Raw genomic sequence first — 21,100 nt, 5'->3', positions numbered from 1 at the left:
GGTTAGGTTTTACAATGAATTGTTGCACTAACCATCCACCTCAAGAGCAAAGGGATTTAGGAAATAAATTAAAATCAATGTGATGGTTCTGTCCGGCGTGGGCATTTATCCAGATCCACCATGCGGTCTGCAATCATCTGCAGTCTCTGCTCAGAAGAGTTTCAGCCTCTGAAATAGCTCTGTGGGAAGCCCTGCACTAGAATAGCACTGGGGGCTGGGGCCCAAACTGAGATGCACGGACACAGCTGTGTGAGATCTTAGGACTGCAATAGCCAGGGGGCTGCAAGTCAGGAGTGAGGTGTGCTGGCAGAGCTGTGAGGGGGCTCAGGCTGAGAAGCAGAGGATCACAAAGGGCTGCTGGCCAGGAGGAGGTGTAATAGTATACTTGTGCAGTGGACTGGGACTAGCTGCTAGGCCTTCACTTTCATAAAAAACACTTCCTCCCAAATGCATCTGTCCTAGGGTTACCATACGTCCTCTTTTTCCCGGACATGTCCGGCTTTTCGGCAGTCAAACCCCCGTCCAGTGTCAGTTACACAGAGCCAAAGAGGAGCAAAGCCTCCAGCCGCTGGGCTCTGTGTAACTGACACAGTGTCAGTTACACAGAGCCCCAGCCGCTGGAGGCTCTGTTTAAGAGCCGGGCTGCCCGAGAGCTACCGGCTTCGGGCAGCCCCGTGCCTCAAGACCCTGCGCCGCCGGAGCCCGGGAGGGGAAGTGCCCGGCTGGGGGCGCAGGGTCTGGAGGCACGGGGGCTGCCCGAAGCCAGTAGCGCTCCGGCAGCCCGGCTCTTAAACAGAGCCTAAGAGGAGCAGAGCCTCCAGCTGCGGGGGCTCTGCTCCTCTTCGGCTCTGTGTAACTTATACAGTGTAAGTTATGCAGAGCCGCCGGAGCCCTGGAGGGAAAGTGCCCGCCTGGGAGCGCAGGGTCCGGAGGCATAGGGGCTGCCCAAAGCCTGAGCGCTACCGGCTTCACGGTTTGCTGGGAAGCCTCCAGACCCTGCGCCCCCAGCTGGGCGCTTCCCCTCCTGGGCTCCAGCTGCGCTGGGGAAGCGCCGGCTGGGGGCGCAGGGTCTGGGGGCTGCCCGGGAAACCGTGAAGCTGGTAGCACTGGGGCAGCCCTTTCCCCCTGGCTGGGAGTGGGAGGGAGGAGGGGGCGGAGTTAGGGTGGGGGAAGGGGTGGGGTTGGGCGGGGCTAGGGGTGGGGAAATGGGCAGGGCCAGGGCCCGTGGAGGGTCCTCTTTTTTTATTTATGAGATATGGTAACCCTAATCTGTCCTGAAAATATTACAGACAACTCATTGTTAGTGTCTGCTACTGAGGGATAGGCTAGACAAGGAGGCCAGACTGGATGATCACAATGGTTCCTTCTGGCCTTGGAATCTATGAATCTGTGATGGGGAACAAAGAGACTTATCAGCAACCCCTCCCCTCTTCTAGCAGGAGCTCCTGCTGCTTCCCCACTGTCCCCAAATCCCCATTATGCCTCCATGCTGGCTCTTCCCACTTCCTGCCTGTGCCCTGCCCTTTCCCAGCCTGACAGAAAGAGCCACACAGACACAGCCTTGGGGACAGGTAGGTCACATCAAGAGAGTGGATTGGTTAGGAATGTCCAGATTAGCTCCTCATGAAAGTCCTAACATGACCTGCCTCTCAATGACCACAAACCCTCCCTCATCCCCATCCTGGGGGCCCCACACAAACCCCAGATCAGTCCTGTAGGTGATGCACACCTGGGAATTAGCCAGTGTCATAAGGTTGAGAGGCAGGAAAAGGCAAGTTGGAGGAAGGGAGAATCCAGTGCTTAATGACTGTGTTAGATGGACCCTTTCTTTGCTTATAGCTGCAAAAGGATGGCACCAATCCCTAGGACATACAACATATCTCCAGGCAAGCTATTCCTATAATGGCACCATCATAAACAGTGGGGCCTTGTACCTGTCATATGTACCAGCACTGCAAGGGTTAGGTGGTTTAAGCTGTCAGGAACTTAATCCACCAGTGAAAAACTACTTAGGCTGCCTGTAGCTAAAATGAAATGAGAAGCCTTTACTTTCCTGGTAGCTATTCTGATTTTATTTTCCAGTATGATCCTCTCATCCAAAGAGTTGGGGAGCTAGAAATGCTACAATTATGCAAGAGGAAGAGGAGCCTTTGACATGAATATGTGGGTTGATTCTTAGAGATTAGAGAGTCTGGCCTGGGCAGGGACTTTAGATGTAGGATCTTAAAAAAAATAACAGGGCGCCATCCTGAATTAACCACAAAGAAGGGGTAATGCATGCAGAGCGCTCCTTCAGCTCCTGACTACATGACAGGGCCTTTCCTAGGCTGGCAATTACAGGTGTATGCAACATCCTGACAAAACACTTCACAGCTTGACTGAATCACTATTCACAAAGCTTCACCCCTCCTGATTACAGAATCGCAGAAGATTAGGGTTGGAAGAGACCTCAGGAGGTCATCTAGTCCAACCCCTTGCTCAAAGCAGGACCAACCCCAACTAATCATCCCAACCAGGGCTTTGTCAAGCCGGGCCTTAAAAACCTCTAAGGATGGAGATTCCACCATCTTCTGAGGTAACCCATTCCCGTGCTTCACCACCCTCCTAGTGAAATAGTGTTTCCTAATATCCAACCTAGACCTCCCCCACTGCAACTTGAGACCATTGTTCCTTATTCTGTCATCTGCCACCACCTAGAACAGCTTAGCTCCATCCTCTTTGGAACCACCCTTCAGGTAGCTGAAGGCTGCTATCAAATCCCCCCTCACTCTTCTCTTCTGCAGACTAAATAAGACCAGTTCCCTCAGCCTCGCCTCATAAGTCATGTGCCCCAGCCCCTTAATCATTTTTGTTGCCCTCCGTTGGACTCTCTCCAATTTGTCCACATCCTTTCTGTAGTGGGGGGCCCATAACTGAACACAATACTCCAGATATGGGCTCACAAGTGCTGAATAGAGGGGAATAATCACTTCCCTCGATCTGCTGGCAATGCTCCTACTAATGCAGCCCAATATGCCGTTAGCCTTCTTGGCAGCAAGGACACATTGTTGACTCATGTACAGCTTCTCGTCCACTGTAATCCCCAGGGCCTTTTCTGCAGAACTGCCGCTTAGCCAGTCGGTCCCCAGCCTCTAGCAGTGCATGAGATTCTTCCATCCTAAGTACAGGACTCTGCACTTGTCCTTGTTGAACCGCATCAGTTTTCTTTTGGCACAATCCTCTAATTTATTTAGGTCACTCTGGACCCTATCCCTACCCTCCAGCGTATCTACCTCTCCCCCCAGCTTAGTGTCATCCACAAACTTGCTGAGGTTGCAATCCATCCCATCATCCAGATCATTAATGAAGATGTTGAACAAAACCAGCCCCAGGACAGACCCCTGGGGCACTCCGCTTGATACCGGCTGCCAGCTAGACATGGAGCCGTTGATCACTACCCATTGAGCCCAACGATCTAGCCAGCTTTCTATCCACCTTATAGTCCATTTATCTAATCCATACTTTTTTAACTTGCTGGCAAGAATACTGTGGGAAACCAGTCACATGACATGCCTTTCCCCCTTCCCTCCTGCAGATTTGTAACATGAAATGTGACCCGATAGTCAGACCGGAAATCAGCAAGCGGCGCAGGATTGTAAAACATGAAACAAGAAGGCAACTCAATTTCCGTGGCTCCGAGCAGCAGCATAGTCTAGGTAAGGAAATGTACAGCTTGCTCATTATAGGCCTCAAACTGCTATTGATTAGTTGGCCAGCAAAACAAACCATCTGGTAGCAGCCAAAGTCGGTATTGATGTCCTTTCAGAAAGCAGAGACAGTTCGGAGCTGGAAAGAACTACTCAAAAGTAGTTCAGGCCTGTTAACCCCTTGAATGCCAGGCCTTTTCCATAGACTTCAATGGGCTTTGGATCAGGGCCTATGTGCCTCATTAGCATGATGAGCACACTTAAGGCCACATCTTCTCAGCCATGCCCATTTTACTGCCTTGCACATTAATAAGTAAGGGACAGGATGCACAGAGGCATGGGTTTTAACTATCCCTCAGTGTGGAGGATTAGACCTAGCCCTTAACCTTACTCACTCCCACAGGTCACTTCTACTTGTGCCAGATTGTTCTCAAGGAACTGCAGGAATAAGGTATTGGTAACTCTGTGCATAAGGGGGAGCACGCTAGGGGAACTGATGGCCCCATGCACCGCTATCTGCTGGCTGCTTGCTGACCTTCCCACCTGGGGATAGTTCAATCAGTGACTATTTTCCATCTAACATTTCAGCTCAGGCAGATGGGAAATGCGAAGGCGTATCAGACAAGGCTGCGTGAGAGGAGGCCATCACTATCTCTCCAGTCCAGGCCTTTCCTGACAGTAGTTTCTAACCCTTTCCCATGCAGAATCTTTTTCCGAGTAGTTGCACAGTAGGAAAGGTCCAGGTTTATAGCACAGGTCCCAAATTGTTGATCTGTTTCTTGATTTAAAAGAGCTATTGCAAGTAAAACACCTCCCTGAGGAGACGGGGGAATACTTTGCAAGCTGCATGCAGCACTTTGTTTCCTAGTCTTGACATCAAATCCTGGAATCTGTCCTGCTAGCTCCTGGGTACTGTTTCGTAAATGTCACACCTTTACTTTGAGGGTGTCTAAGTAGAGTGAAGAGTAATGAAATATACTGGACTGACACAGTACACCCATACGTCAGCTTCTGAGACAGTCTCCAGAGTGGGACTGTCCTGAAAAGGCAAGGACATGTGGCCACTAAACCATCAGGCACTTACAGTAAGTGTTTCTAGTAAGTCAGATGCCACATCCACTTATAGGTTTCAGAGTAGCAGTCGTGTAAGTCTGTATCCACAAAAAGAACAGGAGTACTTTATAGATCATCTTGGACACTAGAGGGCTCTATTGCACACACAGAAAGGCCTTTGGCTCCTATTCATCAAATCCACAAAGCTTTTCCCTATACAAACAAACAGATTTATCATAGGGAAAATATGAAACACACCAAACTTTACAGCTGCTGATCAGAATTACATGTTTGGATTATAAAACCAGATGGATTAACAGATTTCTTTGCCTGGAAGAAATTAAATGGAATAGTATCTCATGTAGTAAATCAAGCGCTGTCCTGGTCTAATGTCTCTGAAAATGGGGTCATTACTACTGTCTATCTACACGCCACACACACACACACACACACACACACACACACCAGTTCAGCAGCTTGGGATGAGCAATCACATCTGCAAGCAACTAAACAACATAACATCGCATGAATCTCTGATCCTTGTGTTATCTATTTTGTTTGGGGGAGGGGAGGGTGTTTAGAGGGTTTTTTTTAACAAAAAATATTAAACAACCATCTGTTGTATTTTGATCTTTTCCCATCAGACCTGTCATTGCTTGATACACTCTGCCAAACCACTTGCCTGATACTTCCTGGGATAATCCTTCGGGGTTCAGATCGCCCGCCTTACCTTGGACTGCTTGACCAGCTGATTGGCAGAGATTTCACAGTGACAGGGGTACGGCTCACAGTGCTGGACAAATCACAGGCTCACCTCATCTCTGAGACACTGAGCACTGAGAGGTGCAACGTTTCGACAATGGTATGGAACAATGGAGCTACTCTTCCCTCTGCCCCCCAAACAAGAAGAGCCATTTGCTAGTCTATACAGTTCTTAATTTCACTTAGTTGTGACTCCTGAGATGGCAAATCCCTGTTAGGCCTTCGAGTACATCCCCCTGTCAGTGCATAATAGTTCCTTATTACACTTGCTAGTCTTGATTCCAAGCTAATTATAAATACAGGAGCATCCCCAATTTCTCTTGGGAGTCTATGCCACAGGTTCAGGGTGGACATTTTCCCTGATATATACAGCCTCTATTTCTCTGTTGTTAATTTCACCCCATTAATCCCTATCCCCCTTTTGCTATGCTAACTAATCCCTCTCTCTTCTTAGTGATTACACTCTTGACTTATTGGGAGGGGATTTTATCCCCCACCGCCTAGTTTTCACTTAGCCAATCTAAGCATATTTAACTGTTTCATAGGTTTTACTCAGAAACCAGACCCCAAATCATTTTAGTTTCTCATCTGTGAACTCCCTCCAGATTGTCACTAGCTTTCTGGTGCTGAGGTACCCAATAGTAATCTCCAGGATAGTCCAGTGTGTTCACACACAGCTATTCGGAGCTCGATACTGCAAAGGGTTGAGAACTCGAGCCCTCTTCTAACAAAGCACTTAAGCACGTGCTTAACTTACGCATGTGAGGCTTGCTGTTGAAGTCCATGGAGCTATGCCTGTTTATGCCAGCTGAGGATCTGACCCCCTCCCTGGCTGCTGCGTGAAAGACAGAGGGAGCCGGCTAGGGTGAAGCAGAGAAGCGACTATACAAGAAAGTGCTGTCAGATGTACAAAGCAAACAGTGGGGGGAAATGATTTTCCTAGAAGTGGCTATAAACAAAGGACTGTCAAATGCACACAGTCACCCAGCTGAGAAAATACCGACAAATATTTTTGCCTCTGACCTTTAAGCTTGAGGGATCTTAGTTATTACTGTAGCAAGAGCAGGTAAGATATTTTCAAAGCGTGATTTTTAAACTGACACTATCCCTTTAAAGTACGTCTGTGTAGAAGAGCAATTCCCCTTTGGTTATCTCAAGGATACCAGTCCCTCATGCACCAGGGAAGATCCCCAGCTATTATAGGAAGGACAAAAGGGTGGGTAGTATAATGGAAGCCAAGCAGCACCAGTAAGTGTAGCCCAGAAATCGTTTTCCCCAATCAGAGAGGAATGTTTTCAAACAGAGTTAGACAGGGCTGGTATATTTCCATACAGGTCTGATCGTGCTGAGCCAAAGGGAGTCATTACAGCAGTCACTCTCCCCCTGCCAGTGCAGTCTGAGTAACACACCTGAGGCCACACTTTCTTTTCAAGACCTCAGTTTTCCTCTCGCCCAGAGGGAAATGACTAGGAAAGAGGTAATGAATAACAACTGAACTCTGGTGCAGCAGGCATTTCAAAGAGCGTGCTGCCCCATCTCTTTCATCCCCCCACGCAGCGCGCAAGCTGTTCCTTGTGCTGTCAGCAGCCGATCACAGAGTTACTTAAGTGGGTCTCAGTACCAGCCTGGTGTTCTTCCCTCCCTTGCAGCATTCCCTGTTGGATGGGGCATGTCTGGTGGTAGCAGCACAGCGAGACAATGCCGTTATTTGCTTTGACTCCCTGCTGGACAGGTAAGCAAGGACAACACCACATCAGCCACATGCCAGAGAGCTCCTGAGCTGAACATGGGGCTGGGTTGTCTTCTCTGTAATTCATTTCCAGTTTAGCCTCTCCTAAGGGTAGGTACCTCGCAAAGGCCACGCATTTGTCATTATTTATATTGGGGAGTCGTATGCGTCAGCATGTTAGAGAGCTTTTAATTTCTGAAGTCACACATCCTAAACACCCCAACCAGGTGATGGGGTCTCTCAAGGATGTGGTAAGGATGGCTTTGAGATTTTATTTTGCAAAGACACAGGGAGTTGTCCAAAATAAAGTCTCGCTTAGAGAATAAACCTGCTGAATCAATAAACCTCCTAGGAGAAAATCTGTGTAGATTCTGCATTTACCACGGAAAATTGATTTCAAACAAACATTAGAGAGTGAAATAAAAACTCAACCTGTTCAATAAATCACCACAAATGCCTGGTAGAGGAATAAATGTGCTAAAACAAACAGAACCCCCCATGGGGACTGATTAGTGGAACAGAATTATCATCAGACCAATTAACCCATTGAACCCAGGATGCAGAGTTTCTCAACACTACAGGCTGATATTTTGCAATGTGATGTGTGCAGTTATATGCACCTGGCTTCTTCTGATGGCTCTGCTGTGCCAAGAACTTGGCAGAGCCCATGCATGAGGGTCATCATGCAGCACAACAGGCCAACTCACTGCTGTGCGGCATCCCCTTGGATAACACCATCAGGATACTGCTCTTATTGAACGGACACACAAGAATGCTGGAAAACTATCAGATCTTTCAAAATACATTGGTAGGCCATTTGGAGACATTGGCCAACTATGAAGGAGGTCAGAGGTTGTCACCCAAGCTCAGTACCTAGTTGTGGGAACTTGGAATCACCCATGTGACTTAGGGAGCCTCACTGATTTTCACTGGGACATAGTCTCCTAAATCAAGGTGCTTTTGAAACTCTTACCCAGCACCTTTAGTCCTTGTTCTCTGGCTGATTCGGGCTTTGATGGGCGTGAGAGTGGGAGGAGCGAGGACTAGTGGAGGCCTCTTGGTTCTGAGAGTGGCTCCAGAGGGCCTGGGTATTTGGGGAAAAAACTAAAACTAAGTCGTTTAGAATTTCCCCGTGTGAGATCTTTGCTTTCCACCAGAGATAAATACCCAGGGCCGGAGGGCTTCTCTTTTCCCCCCACTGCCCCAGAGACTCTGTTACATCACTGGTCATTACTGTTTGTCTGAGAGATTATATTTTAAGAGCCCCAATCCATTTATACAAAGCTTTGTAAAACCCCGGATTTATCTGTGTAAAAAAAGTTCAGCAACAGATGCACATGGCCTGAGCTGCTGGCAAAGAACATACCCCTCCCCTCAGCTAGGTCATTTGCAGGCTCTGAGAGCTTAGACGGCAGAGTAACACTTGCTTCTCCCTTGCTGTTTTTTCTCTCTCTCCAGTGGCCACTGGCAGAAGCAGGCTGTGCTGGACTGCAAGCAGCATCTTCTGTATCCCCAAACGGAGAAACAGGCAAGTGGAGGAGGCCCTGGTCCACATAAATAGCCATTTTTCTTTCCATTTTGTTCTGCTGGCTGTAGATTAAGTAGAGCTGGTCAGAAAACAGCTTTTATTTTTGGTGGAAAATTTGAACAAAAATTAAACTTTCTCTTGATGAGGGAAGGAGAGGTGCATCATAGGAGTCTCTGGCAGTGGTGCATCAAGGGAGATGTAGTCTGGCCAGAGATCTCAGTCCATGGAAGAGAATGGGAGCATAAGGCTCCCAAACTACAATTCCCATGAGGTACCGCGCTGCCATTTGGAATAGAAATATTTTGTCCTTTGGGCAAAATAGCACATTTTTTCACATAAATTGAATACTTTTCGTGAAAAGTTTCATTTGGTTGAAAGCCTAATTTTCCATCGAAAAATAATTTTGATAGAAAATTGTCCACTCAGCATTAAAATACTAGAAGCCCTCGCTCTGATCCAGGTGGGGGAAGGGAAGTGAGCTCATTAACCCTTTAAACGATGGGCTGGCTGGCTGTTTTCTCAACAGTGCATTGCAAACAGGGAGAGATTGTGTCAAGCAGCTCCAAACCAGACAAGAGCTTTGGAGGCAGGGTGCTGGCTGAACAAGGAGGGTTAGGGGTATAAAGATTTTGGATCTCATGAGAAATGGTAGCCAGCAAATCAGCCCATCTGGGAAAGCAAGGGAGATTGTCAGATGGGTTGGCACATGGCATAGCTCTCATTGGAGCTGACAACAGATGGCAGATTTTCCCCAAAATCAACATTCAGCACCAGCATCCTAAGGGTTAAGCTGGGATGGCACTCCTGGGTCTGTGTTCTTACCAAGGCGGGAGCTCCCACAATCAGCGCTGTAAAGCTGTAGTGTCCAGCACCAGATTTTCCGTGTTGCCCCTAACAGGCAGTGCAGGTCCCCTGATGCTGCACTGAGAGTGCGATACAAAGCCTGGGAAGGTCTGCAAACCCCAGCTCTTAGGTAGCCCATCGTTAGAAGCCAGCTACGAGTGTATGACACCATAATACCTGCTGCTGCCAATAGTGCTCGACTGTTGCCATGTAATGTGCCAGGACAACAGTTCTGGGCTGCCTACTGGTTTTTGGGATGCCCTCTGATTTGCTTGGGAAACGATGTTGGTTGTCGTTGTCTGACATAAAATCTCTTCTGCCTTGTGCCAATAAATGGGCAATGAGCCCATGATGAAGAAGCTTGGGATGCTTTCTGTGCCGGGGCAAGTTCCATTGCTATACATGTGTCTAACCCAGCCTCTCCACCACTCAGCATATTGGGCCCAATCTCATTTCCACTGAAGGCAAGCATCAGACTCCCATTGATTCCAGTGGGAGCAGGAGCAGACCTGCTGGAATTTACCGATGAGGCCTTCAGCTTTGCCCTGAGAAGAGCAAATGCGGCATTTTGCAATCAATGCAGAAAACAGTGCCCCCTTCATGATGGATAGGGGTGCACAGTGGGAAATATTGTCTCCCATTGTCAAGGGATCTTTTACTCAGGTAGCTTTAGAAATGACCGAGCAAAACCCAAGGAGCAAACTCCTAGAAAAATTAGTTTAAAGTGCCTCAAAGGATGTCCATGGGAACCATGTTTGACCCTCTGGTCCCTTGCTAATGAATTTACGAAGTGCCAGCCAGGCCTCCCAGGCCAGAGCTAATGAGAATCAATATGATGTCAGGCAAAGGGCTAAATAAGAGGAGCTAAGATTTGCAGCAGCAGATCACGTGAGCAGAGCTGCAGCCTTCGATCGTGGAACTAAGCCATGGACAGTACTGAAAAGGGATTGCCAGTTTAGCTCATGTCTCATAGACTTAAAGGCCTGGAGGCAGGGCTGGATTAACCTTTTGTGGGCCCGGCGTCAAACATATGTGTGGGCCCCCATGGAGGCAATGGAGCATGGCGTGGGGAGGTCAGTCCCTAGAGCGAGGGACCAGCCAGGGGCAATGGGGCATGACATGGCAGGGGCAGCCCAGCTCTGCCCAGCACAGTGCGAGGGCTCTATTTACATGCTGCCAGCAATGCCCCTTCCCCTTGGGGGCGGGCCCATACCACGCAGCCCCCATGCTCAACACCCCATAGGCGCTGACACCCCACAGAGCACCCCCAGAAAAAAAATAGTGTGTGCTGAGCACCCACAGTCAGCCCCACCAATCAGTTTCTCCCTCTCCCCCCAGTGCCTCCCGCCTGCCACTGATGAGCTGTTCAGCGGTGGGCAGGAGGTGCTGGGGCGGGAGGGAGAGGAGCAGGGGCAGGAAGAAGCGGAGCGAAGGTGTGGGGGACGCTCAGGGGAAGGTTGGAATGGAGCAGGAAGAGGTGATGCATGGGTGGAGCGGGGGCGGGAAGAGGTGGGGCAGGATGGGACCTTGGGGGAAAGGGTGGAGTGGGGGCAGGGCTTGGGGCAGAGCAGGGTCAAGCACCGCCAGGGAAATCAGAAAGTCAGCACCTCTGCAACACACACACCCCTGAATCCCTATAGCCAGAGCCTCCCCCAGACCCAATATGCCCAGCGCCCCCCCTGACACCCCTCCACAAATGCACAGTGCCCTGCACAACACCACCCCTGTCTAGTGCCCCCCTGCCCACAGTCCCACCACAACTGCCCAGCACCCCACACAGAACCCCCACTCCCTAGTGCCCCAACACACAGATCTTCCCAGCCCACTCACAGCCCATCACCCCCCCCGACCTCTCAGAGACCCACTCCCCCACATCCTGCCTTCCGGCCGCATTCACCAGCAGGGCCGCCCAGAGGGGGGGCATATACTATTCTATAGTATTGCAACTTTTTTTTATGGAAGGGGCCCCCGAAATTGCTTTGCCCCAGGGCCCCTGAATCCTCTGGGTGGCCCTGCTCACCGGCCCTGCTGGGAGGTGACTGTGTCTGCCAGGCTGAGCTGGCAGCGCAGCCAGGGGTGGTCCCAGGGCGGGGAAACACTCCGGCCCCTCGGGAGTGGCACAATCTGGGCTCCCTTGGGACCCACTTGCCTGGATTAACCCCCCACACTCCCCCCCACCCCAATTGGCCGAGATTGGCCAGGCTTCTGCACCAGTCCCATGTGGCTCAGCTGCAGGGAGACAGGCAGGCCCCCACATGTGGTGGAAAGCAGAGACTGTCCCGGAGCTGGAGGTGCACTGAGGTCGGCCAGGGGGCAGAGAGGAGCAAGTGATGGGTGGTTGGGGGGGAGAGGGCAGCAGGCTGCCAGGATCTCAGGGTGCAGTACAAGCGGAGCAGGCCAGCCCCTTCTGAGCATGGATCCTGGTCCATGGTGCCACTGGCGCCATTGTAAACCTGGCACTGACAGAAGGAACCATCATGATCATCCAGTCTGTCCTCCCGCATAGTGCAGGCCACAGAACCTTGCCCACCACTCCTGTAATACGCCCATAACCTCTGGCTGAGTTACTGAAGTCCTCAAGACTTCGAGTTACAGAAAATCCACCATTTACTCTAGTTCAAACCAGTAAATGACCAATGTCCCACACTGCAGAGGAAGGTGAAAAAACCCCAGGATCTCTGCCAGTCTGATCTGGCGATGTCCTTCCGAACCCCACCCAGGGCGATCAGTTAGAGCCTGAGCGTGCAGGCAAGAGCCACCAGCCAGACACCCAGGAAAGAATTCTCTCTAGTGTCGTGGATGGGCCTTCTGTGTAAGGCACTATGAATCATTAGGTTACCCTTTAAGATCGTATACCAAGGCCAGGCAGCTGTACTGCACTGCTCCAAAAAGAGAGTGGTGGCTGCTTTGTTTTATGAGACTCACTCGAATATGTGGGGAGAGCATGCCCAGCTTCCTGCTATGTCCCTATAGGATTCTGCTGCCTTTTCTGTTTAACAAAGCACATAGTTACGTGTATGTCTATATCGCACTGAAATTGAATTGTCGGGCTGGGATGACCTATACCTTGGTTATGCACTTCTGTGCACTCTGATTGATTTGGCCATCTGATTTGCATAACCGCGGACAGTTATTTCCTATTAGCTGTATGCCAGGTAAGAGCCCCATTGCCCCCTGATCTAGCCGCTGTTAGCCAGTCAGAGTGCGAAGCTTTGCTTGGGCATTATACATATGTCAGTAACTGTACAGTGAATGTGCAAACCTGCCTCCTCTGAGTGGCAGCTCTAATCCCCCAGCTCTGCCTGGCTCCCGACCCCCCTGGGAGTTTTCCTGCTGCTAGCCAGCAGCCAAGATGGCCGTCTAGCTTCTCCCTCCCTTCAGCTGCATCAGAAAAACTCTATAACAGACATGGAATAGAAGGGAAAAAACACTAGCAAGCAAGGAGACTGGGGTTGTGAGAGGCTCCCTCTGTCCCAGTCCCCATACTTGTGAGCAGGGCCTTGTCCCCCAGGTCTTGCCTGGTGTCAGTGACCTGACTGCATTGTTTGCCCCCAACCTGTCCCTCTCCATTCCTTTGGGAAGCATTAGGAACAAACCCACACGGCAGCCAGCCAGACCAGGAGAGCCAGGTTGGGGTTGGAAGGAAGGGGTGGGAGGAGGAGGAGCCATGGGGATGTATTTAGATGATTTCCCACTCAGCACCTTGTGCATGTCATTTTTGTTTCTCTTTTATTGAAAACATGAGCCCTGAAAGTGTCCATGTCATAATAATAACTGGAGGGTGTTTCCCTTCTGCTGGGCTAATCCACGCCTCTGCATCAGGATGGATTCAGCACCAGATACACTTATTACCTGGTACACAGACAGTAAAAGCTAGCCTGCCCCACCCTGCTTTCTTTTCTCCCCAGGCTGAAGAGCTCCTCTGTTGCCTTTTTGACTCCTTGACATCCGACAGCTTCTACCGCATCGAAACCCAGGATTCCTAGCCAGGATTTTCTGTTCTCCTGACCAGCCCAACTGCAAATCCCGTCACGGGTATCAGCACGGGTGCACGCCCTCGGGACTCCACTGGTAGAACAGCCTTGTAACCATTTGTTATTAAAATGTCAAGCCCAGAGTGTGGTATTTGCATCACTAAGTTGAAGTAGGGGGTGATCAGAGAAATAATCAGTCAACACTGGAGCCGTGGTTTCGAGGGGTATGATTTGAAAGGGAACTTGTCTGTGCTGCACAAAGCAAATTACAGAGCATTCCTCCATCTGGAGAACACTTTGGAGGCAGAGCACATGCAAAGAGTAAAACTTTCTCTGTGCTTGTCATTCTGTCTGTTCCCCGGGAGCCATTTGAACAGGTACATGGGACCCATCTTCTTCTCCCCAAAGGAAACTGGGAGAAGACTCCGTTTTTGCTAATCACCAGCTTGTCCCTTGTGGAAGGGCCTGCTGCTTTCCTGTGTGGGTCGAAGGTCAGCTGCAGGCAGGGGAGATGGGCTGTGGCAAGAATAGGGAGGAATCAGCCTTATACTGCAGCAAAATTAATCATTTGAGGCCCTCTCATAATTACTCTGAATGTCTGAAGATTCCCATAGGGTCATTTTAGTCACTTGGGGTAAGGGTTACGATGCAGTCCTGCTCCCATTGAAAGCAATGAGAATTAGACCAAGAGGAGTATGATCAGTTGCTATCCTCAGCTGTCTTTAACCAAGAGCTCAGGCAGGTACTTCCAATCCCATTCACCTGGACTCTGTTTCCCTTCTCTCAGGAACGCCCTGCCATTGATTGTTCTCAATAACGTTCACCGATTGCAATGAGGATAAATCACGGTCGGTTTATTTGACCCAGGAGCTAGAGAATGGAGAGAGAACCACAGTAAATAAAAGGGAAGCCGAATAAAACGGGAGCAGGCTGAGTGCTCTACAAAACCCCGCTAGCCTGGGTAAAGCTATTGATTAAGCAGGTTTAAAAGTCCTATAGCTTAATGTCTGCTTGCCTCTGTTCCAGCCCTCACACTAACATCTCTCTCTGTTCCAGCTCCCAATACACAGTCCCCTGCCATTCATTCAACGTTACCAATAGCCTGTGATCTAAAGCATGTTTCCTCTTCCTTCGCCATTTACTATCTTGGTCCTTTCAATGAGTTCTTTGCATTATCACCTGCATCCTCTGCAAAGGCCCTCAGTCTCCTGGGGGCCAGCTGGCCAAGCCCAAGCCCCTCTTGGGAAGAATCTTGCCAGATGTTCTCTTCTCAGCCCAAGAGACCTCATGTTCCTTTGTCAGGCTGAGCTTTATACACATGCACACAAGCACACCTGGTTAAATCTCCTGTTGTGGACACAACAAGGACAATTCCAGTGTGCTAACTCACAGCATCATGGCACATAAAAGGAGGACAGTTATTTGCTGGGATTTAGTGCAACTTGTATTTCTGAGGGTAAAGTTTTACTGCACTTCCTGCAGCTATCTAGCAAGGACACCAGATTCTGGCTGTATGTGGACAAATGGTCTGCAAGCAAAGCAAGGTACATAGGCCCTGCTCCTGCTCCCACTGAAGTCCATGGTAAAACTCCCATTGAATTCACTGGTGTGTGATCTGGCTCATAGTGACTGGCAATGCCCTTTGATCATGCCTGTTGGCTTGCGCTGTTGATCTACTGGCAGGGGGTCCACCCTGAACAGCACACAAAAATCCCAGGGTGTATTAATAACTTCTTAGGCCTGTAAGCCAGAAATCCCTCCCATGCATATATTAATAAAAAGAAGCAGGGCGGCAGAAACTTTCCAGCTCCAGCATTTGTCCTGATGCTGGTTCTGCAGTGGGCTGCTTCCCAGAGCCATCCCCCAAAAGGTCCTCTGAGTGTAGACCCAGGATGTCCTGTGGCTGCTCTGGTGGCATAGCCTCTTCAGTTACCAGCCTCAGCTCTAGGGTCACTTCTTGCCCTTCATCTGGCAGCTGGCTCTCTCCTCCGGTGATGCCTGTGATAGGGGGTTATAAGGTCCCCTCTTGCTCAGAAGAGGATCAGACACCACAGGGGACTCAGTGCTTGGTGAAGTTCCCATTACCCAGTCAAATTCCTCACAAAAGAGGTGGGAAGACGGGAGTTCCCAGAGGTGCCATTAGCATCCTTGACTTTGCAGTAGTCTGTCTTCAGCTGCTTGATCCACTCTCTGCATTGATCTGCTGTCCGGTCAATCCCCAACACTGCCAGCCATTCAGATATTATTCCATACACACGATCATTCCTTGTGCTCTTGCTGAAGTCAAACGTCTTGCTCGCCCTTCCCCAGAGGTTAACCAGAATCCAGCTGTGTTCCTGTGGCCAGCTAGCAGTGTGCTTGATGCTTACTTACTTATGCATCTTACTGCTGGTCATAGCTAATACACATTAGCGTTGACTGTGTTTGCTATTCCAGTTGAGTACTCCGTGTGGAAATGAAGAGTTAAATACCGAGCAGCTGTTTTTGTATGAGGAGGCTGCTTCCAGTTCCTGGGTACTGAGTGGCAAGTTTTGGAATTGAAGGGCTGGGAAGCACAGCCCCAGGGAATTGTGGGATAGTGTCAGATTCTCCAGCCCCGAGACCCAGACTTGAGCTGCGTCCACACTACAAAGTGCTTGGGCTCTGATCCACCCACTAGCAGCATCAATGGCCCTGAGTCAAGAGAAGTTGGCCTGCATCAGACTAATTTCTATGTGGATGGAATGGGGGCTTGGGCTTGAACCTGAGTTTGAGTCTGGGTGTAGACCTATTCTAATAATCAGGTGCAACGGCAGATTGTTCTGCCCTTAAGACCTTGTGCATCTTTGTTGGAAGATGTGTCCTTAGGTTCACCTCTCCCTCCATACAGTTGGCTTCAGTTAGCCAGTAGAATGTGGAATACATCTGGCTATTTATCTTTGCTTCTTTATTACCTCAAAGTATTTATCTAACATTATAAAAATGACACATAGATACCACGTAGCAGTCACAGGAAGTAAGCCGTCAGAGTGCCATAGTCAGTCATGTTTCCACGAGTTACGGGGGTAAATGCAATACCCACTCAGCAGCATTACCTCTGCCAGAAGTCACGGACTAGATGCAGGAACCACTAGGAGACATTCTACAGCCCCTGTTTTGCAGTTCAGGCTAAAGTGACCATAACGGACTTCCCTGGCCTTGAAATCTATGACAGTTTAACAATTGGCATGGCAGACTCTCTTCTACTTCTGCATGGCCAGAGGGTTGGCACCTACATCATGGAGCTTAAGAGTGGTACTGTATAAAAGGAAAAATGAGTGAATCCTGGTCTCCAGCTGTGGAGAATGGGGTGGATGTATTATCTGCCCCCTAGCTGGCTCACTCATCTAGTTCACAGATCAACACACACTGTTCATTTCGCTGTTTCTCCCAAAGTAGCCTGCTGGCATCTGAAATTAACGTACACTTTGCCCTCCTTCCAGTCCTCTCCTGGGGAACCAACTGTCTACAGTAAATATCTGAATAACACATTGCACGTTGATAACAACTCTCTTCTGGGAATCTCAGAGCAGTGCCCCCATAACCCTGAGAGGCGAGATAGTCTTTTCATTACTTGGTGTGTTATTTGTTGTGGTGACCTGCAGAAGGCAAAACAACTGGGCTTGTGGCCTTCTTTGGTTCTTTACTGTGTTTACAGAAGGCTGTCCAATTATTCTCTTGGTTTGTATTTTACATTAGAAATTCAGATCTTCTGTCCCCCAGACACTCTGTGGGTGACTGGGGAATGGGTAGGTTTGTGACATCATAAAACCAAGGAAATGAAAGCTAATTTGCTGAGAAGGTGAAGCAGTTTGTACTTGTCCGCTGAAAGCTCTTTGGGTCTTGTTCACTCCCACTGACATCAAACCCTAGTGCTCTTTGTTAAGGATTCAAGACAGTTGCAGCTACATCGACCTCCCAGACCCCATCTCTGAATCATCCAGGAAGTCTCCCAACAAAACCAAAGGGAAGATGACTGGATATTCTTGATATTTCTAAGGAGAAACGCTGGCAAAATCCCCCTCTTTCTTACATATTTTTTAAACTTCAAACTTTCTCAGGCCTTCTTTATAAACCATAAAGAAACAACAACAACAACAAAAATGACATGGCCCCAATTCCTCCCCCCCCCCCCCCCCCGCATGTCACCTTCAAGCACTGACCATAATTATTATTCTCATTTTCCAACTAGGAAAACTGAGGCATGGAAAAGGGAAGTCACCTAGCAATTCAGTGTCAGAACTAGGACATGGCTTTCTAGCTCACTATTCTAACCACTAGACAAAGCTGCTATCCTGAGCAGGATGGTATTTGGATTTTTATACTGATGTGGAATGTAGCTTAGAGGTAAGGTCCAAGAGGCCTGTAGCAGAGCGTGTATTGACTGGAGGGTACAGTGTACTAGAGCTATATGCCATGGAAAGGAGGTAGAATCTGGACTGCCAATTCCCTTGGAAAACCTTGTCTGTTCCTGCAACCGATAAGTAGGCTTCCTGTGCTACAGGCCCATCTCTGACATGCTCCTAAGCCCCGTACAGCTTTGAAACAAATGACAATTAAGGGGATGCACCCAGGGCACTCGGGGAATGTGATTGAAAAAAGGAGAGATCTGGACTAAAAAGCAGTTTACAATAAAGCAAGGGCCTGAAGGGTGGGATGTGGGGGGGTGTGTGTGTGAGAGAGAGACAAACACTCAACAATATCCTAGGGTTACCATACGTCCGGATTTTCCCGGACATGTCCGGCTTTTGGGGGCTCAAATCCCCGTCCGGGGGGAAATCCCCAAAAGCCGGGCATGTCCGGGAAAATCGGGAGGGAGGGCTCCGCCGGGGCCTCTTTGGCCGGGGCCGGTGCGGGGCCGGGCCGGGGTCGCGGGGCCGGGGGCATGGTGCCAGGCCGGGCGCGGGGCCGGGCGGGGAGCCGGGGGTGCGGGGCCGGGAGCTGGGCCGGGGTAGCGGGGGGTGCGCTGGGCCGCGGGGCCGGGAGCCGGTCCGGGCCGCCGGGGGGGTGCGCTGGGCCGCGGGGCCGGGAGCCGGTCCGGGGTAGCGGGGGGGTGCGCTGGGCCGCGGGGCCGGGAGCCGGTCCGGGGTAGCGGGGGGGGTGCGCTGGGCCGCGGGGCCGGGAGCCGGTCCAGGGTAGCGGGGGGGGGGTGCGCTGGGCCGCGGGGCCGGGAGCCGGTCCGGGGTCGCGGGGCCGGGGTCGCGGGGCCGAGCCGCCGGGGGGTGCGCTGGGCCGCCAGGGGGCCAGCCTCGGCCGCGCCTCCTCCCCCCACACTCCCCCTTACCTGCTTCAGGCTTCCCGCGAATTAAATGTTCGCGGGAAGCAGGGGAGGGGGCGGAGACTTTGGGGAGGGGGCGGAGTTGGGGCGGGGCGGGGCTGTGGGCGGGGCCGGGGCCCCGTGGAGTGTCCTCCATTTGGAGGCACAAAATATGGTAACCCTACAATATCCCCCCCTCAGTACCAGGATCCCCCCAAGGGTAAGAGATGTGAAGCAGCCACCGGGCCATGTCTGATGAGGCTGAGCCCTAATGATTGCAATATGGACTCACCAGGGTCAATGGGCACCGTTATGGAGGAAGCTGCAGACAGCACCTAGAGAGAAAGGGCAGAGAACTCTCTGGGAATGTCTGGGATTTGGCAGAGAACACTCAGGGACATCTGTGGAGGGACAGAGAACGTCCTGAAACAACTGCACCTGCACAGAAGAGCAGGGAAGGCTATGGAAGGTCAGGACCTAGACAGGAGGTAGGGAATGCGCTAGAACATCTGTGCCTGGGTGGAGGGGCAGAGAACCTTCTGGAACAGTTGGACCCGAGTGGAGGGGCAGAGAACACTCTGGAACAATTGGGCCTGGGTGGAGGGGCAGAGAACACTCTGGAATGTCTGTGCCTGGGTGGAGGGGCAGAGAACACTCTGGAACATCTGTGCCTGGGTGGAAGGAAACACTTGATGAATCACGTGCCATGGCAGCTCCTGTTTGTGTTTCCAGCTCTCCCACCCTCACTGGACTATCCTCTTTCCTGCTCTTGCTTTGCAGTGTGGCCCCCTCTCTCTAGACTCTCCAGCTTGTCCCACTGCAAGCTGCTGTGCTGGTTCCCTGCAGGGGCTGCCATTTAACTTGGTATTATAAAAAGAAACGAGAAGTGCTTCTCTTGTGACAGACTGAATCTTATGAATAAGATATAGCAGCTAAAGCATCTGCTGCAGCAGGCAGACTCCTAGGCAGCCCTCCCACTGCAGAGCTCGTCCACCCGAGCGGTCAGCACAGAGCCCCTCAGCGTCTCTCTGCCTGGCTAACAGCCCAAGCATTGTTTAGAGATCCCACTAGGGATTCCCTCCTGAGCACCGGCCCTGGGTCCCAGCCGTGGCCCATTGTGTTTGCATTGCCAGCCTATTGTTTTAATATTGCTGTTCTCAGTGAGCATGCTTCATGGCTGCCTGCTGGCGTGTCTATGCTGCTCATGGCTCTCGCAGAGATCGGGGCCATGGTGGGAATGGGCATAGCAGATGCATGCCCTACACTGCAGGCCCCCCACCTCCATGCTAAACAGTTGCAAAGAGAGCTAGAGCCAGGGGTGGGGTAGGGTGAGACTCTTCAGTGGCATAAAACTGGCAGAGCCGACTTCGACTCCAATCATAGTGGGTGGGGAGGGGAGGGGCAGGGGCAGACAGGGGCACAGCTCCACTGTGACAAATCAAAGGGGCCCCGGTCAGCTGTGTAAGGTGACGCAGCCTCACTTGGGATCAGATCCTCAAAGGTATTTATGCCCCTAAATCCATTGATTTCAGGTAGCCCATTATTTCAATGGAAATTAGGAGCCTAAATACCTTTCTGGGGCTGGACCTTTGTGCCTAAGTTTCCCCTTTGCACAATAATGATAACAGCACTTCCCTACCTCACAGGGGGTTGAGGATAAATACACTAAAGATTGTGAGGTGCTCATATACTAAGGGAATGGGACCATATCCATATAAATATCTTAGATTAAAAAAGAACTCTGCTAATTAATTTCTAACTGCAGAGAAAAGTAGCACACCCTGCATGGAGCAGGGGAAGGAAGTCACCCTCTGATATTTACAAAATGCCAGGATTCCATAAATAACAACCCCAGCCGTTTATCGCCAGCACAACGGACGTCCTGTTGGAAAGCCAGCAAAAAGGAACACCATTTTAGTGTGTTCAGTTGTAAACGCCTACAAATACCTTTCCATTGCCCCTCTGTCAGACCTCTGTTGTAACTGAGCTGCAGTTTACACTGTCTTATCCACCAGGCAGTTGGGATTAGCTAGCCAGAGCCAAGGAGCCAATTAATGATTGTGAGAACTAGGGCGGAGGCAGATTTGATCAGGGATTGTCAGTTTTGCAGCTGGCTTCTACTTGCAAACAATTCATTTAGATTATGAAAGCAAGAAATTGAGCACAAAAACCCCTAGATTGTTTGCTTCCTACAGAAAAAAAAGAAATGGAATTTAGATTAAAAATTATGCCGAATGATATTAAATTCCC

The 21,100-nt window shown here is 50.4% G+C and overlaps 1 protein-coding gene across 1 annotated transcript in view; it reads left to right on the top strand.

Annotated features, from left to right (window-relative positions):
• The window catches only part of DNAAF8 (dynein axonemal assembly factor 8), a 152,035-nt gene extending 138,319 nt beyond the window's left edge, over positions 1–13,716 (top strand). The window contains exons 28-32 of the mRNA XM_054043183.1: positions 3,575–3,695; positions 5,384–5,601; positions 7,151–7,233; positions 8,689–8,758; positions 13,510–13,716. Coding sequence (XP_053899158.1) covers positions 3,575–3,695; positions 5,384–5,601; positions 7,151–7,233; positions 8,689–8,758; positions 13,510–13,587 — 570 coding nt within the window. The 3' untranslated portion in view covers positions 13,588–13,716. The remainder of the gene's footprint in view (positions 1–3,574; positions 3,696–5,383; positions 5,602–7,150; positions 7,234–8,688; positions 8,759–13,509) is intronic.
• The last annotated feature ends 7,384 nt before the right edge of the window (positions 13,717–21,100 follow it).

This window comes from Malaclemys terrapin, chromosome 10 (assembly GCF_027887155.1).
Source record: "Malaclemys terrapin pileata isolate rMalTer1 chromosome 10, rMalTer1.hap1, whole genome shotgun sequence".
In the NCBI taxonomy this organism is placed as follows: domain Eukaryota; kingdom Metazoa; phylum Chordata; order Testudines; family Emydidae; genus Malaclemys; species Malaclemys terrapin.
Note: the sequence above shows the minus strand (reverse complement) of the source record. Positions and strands in the feature narration are given on the sequence as shown.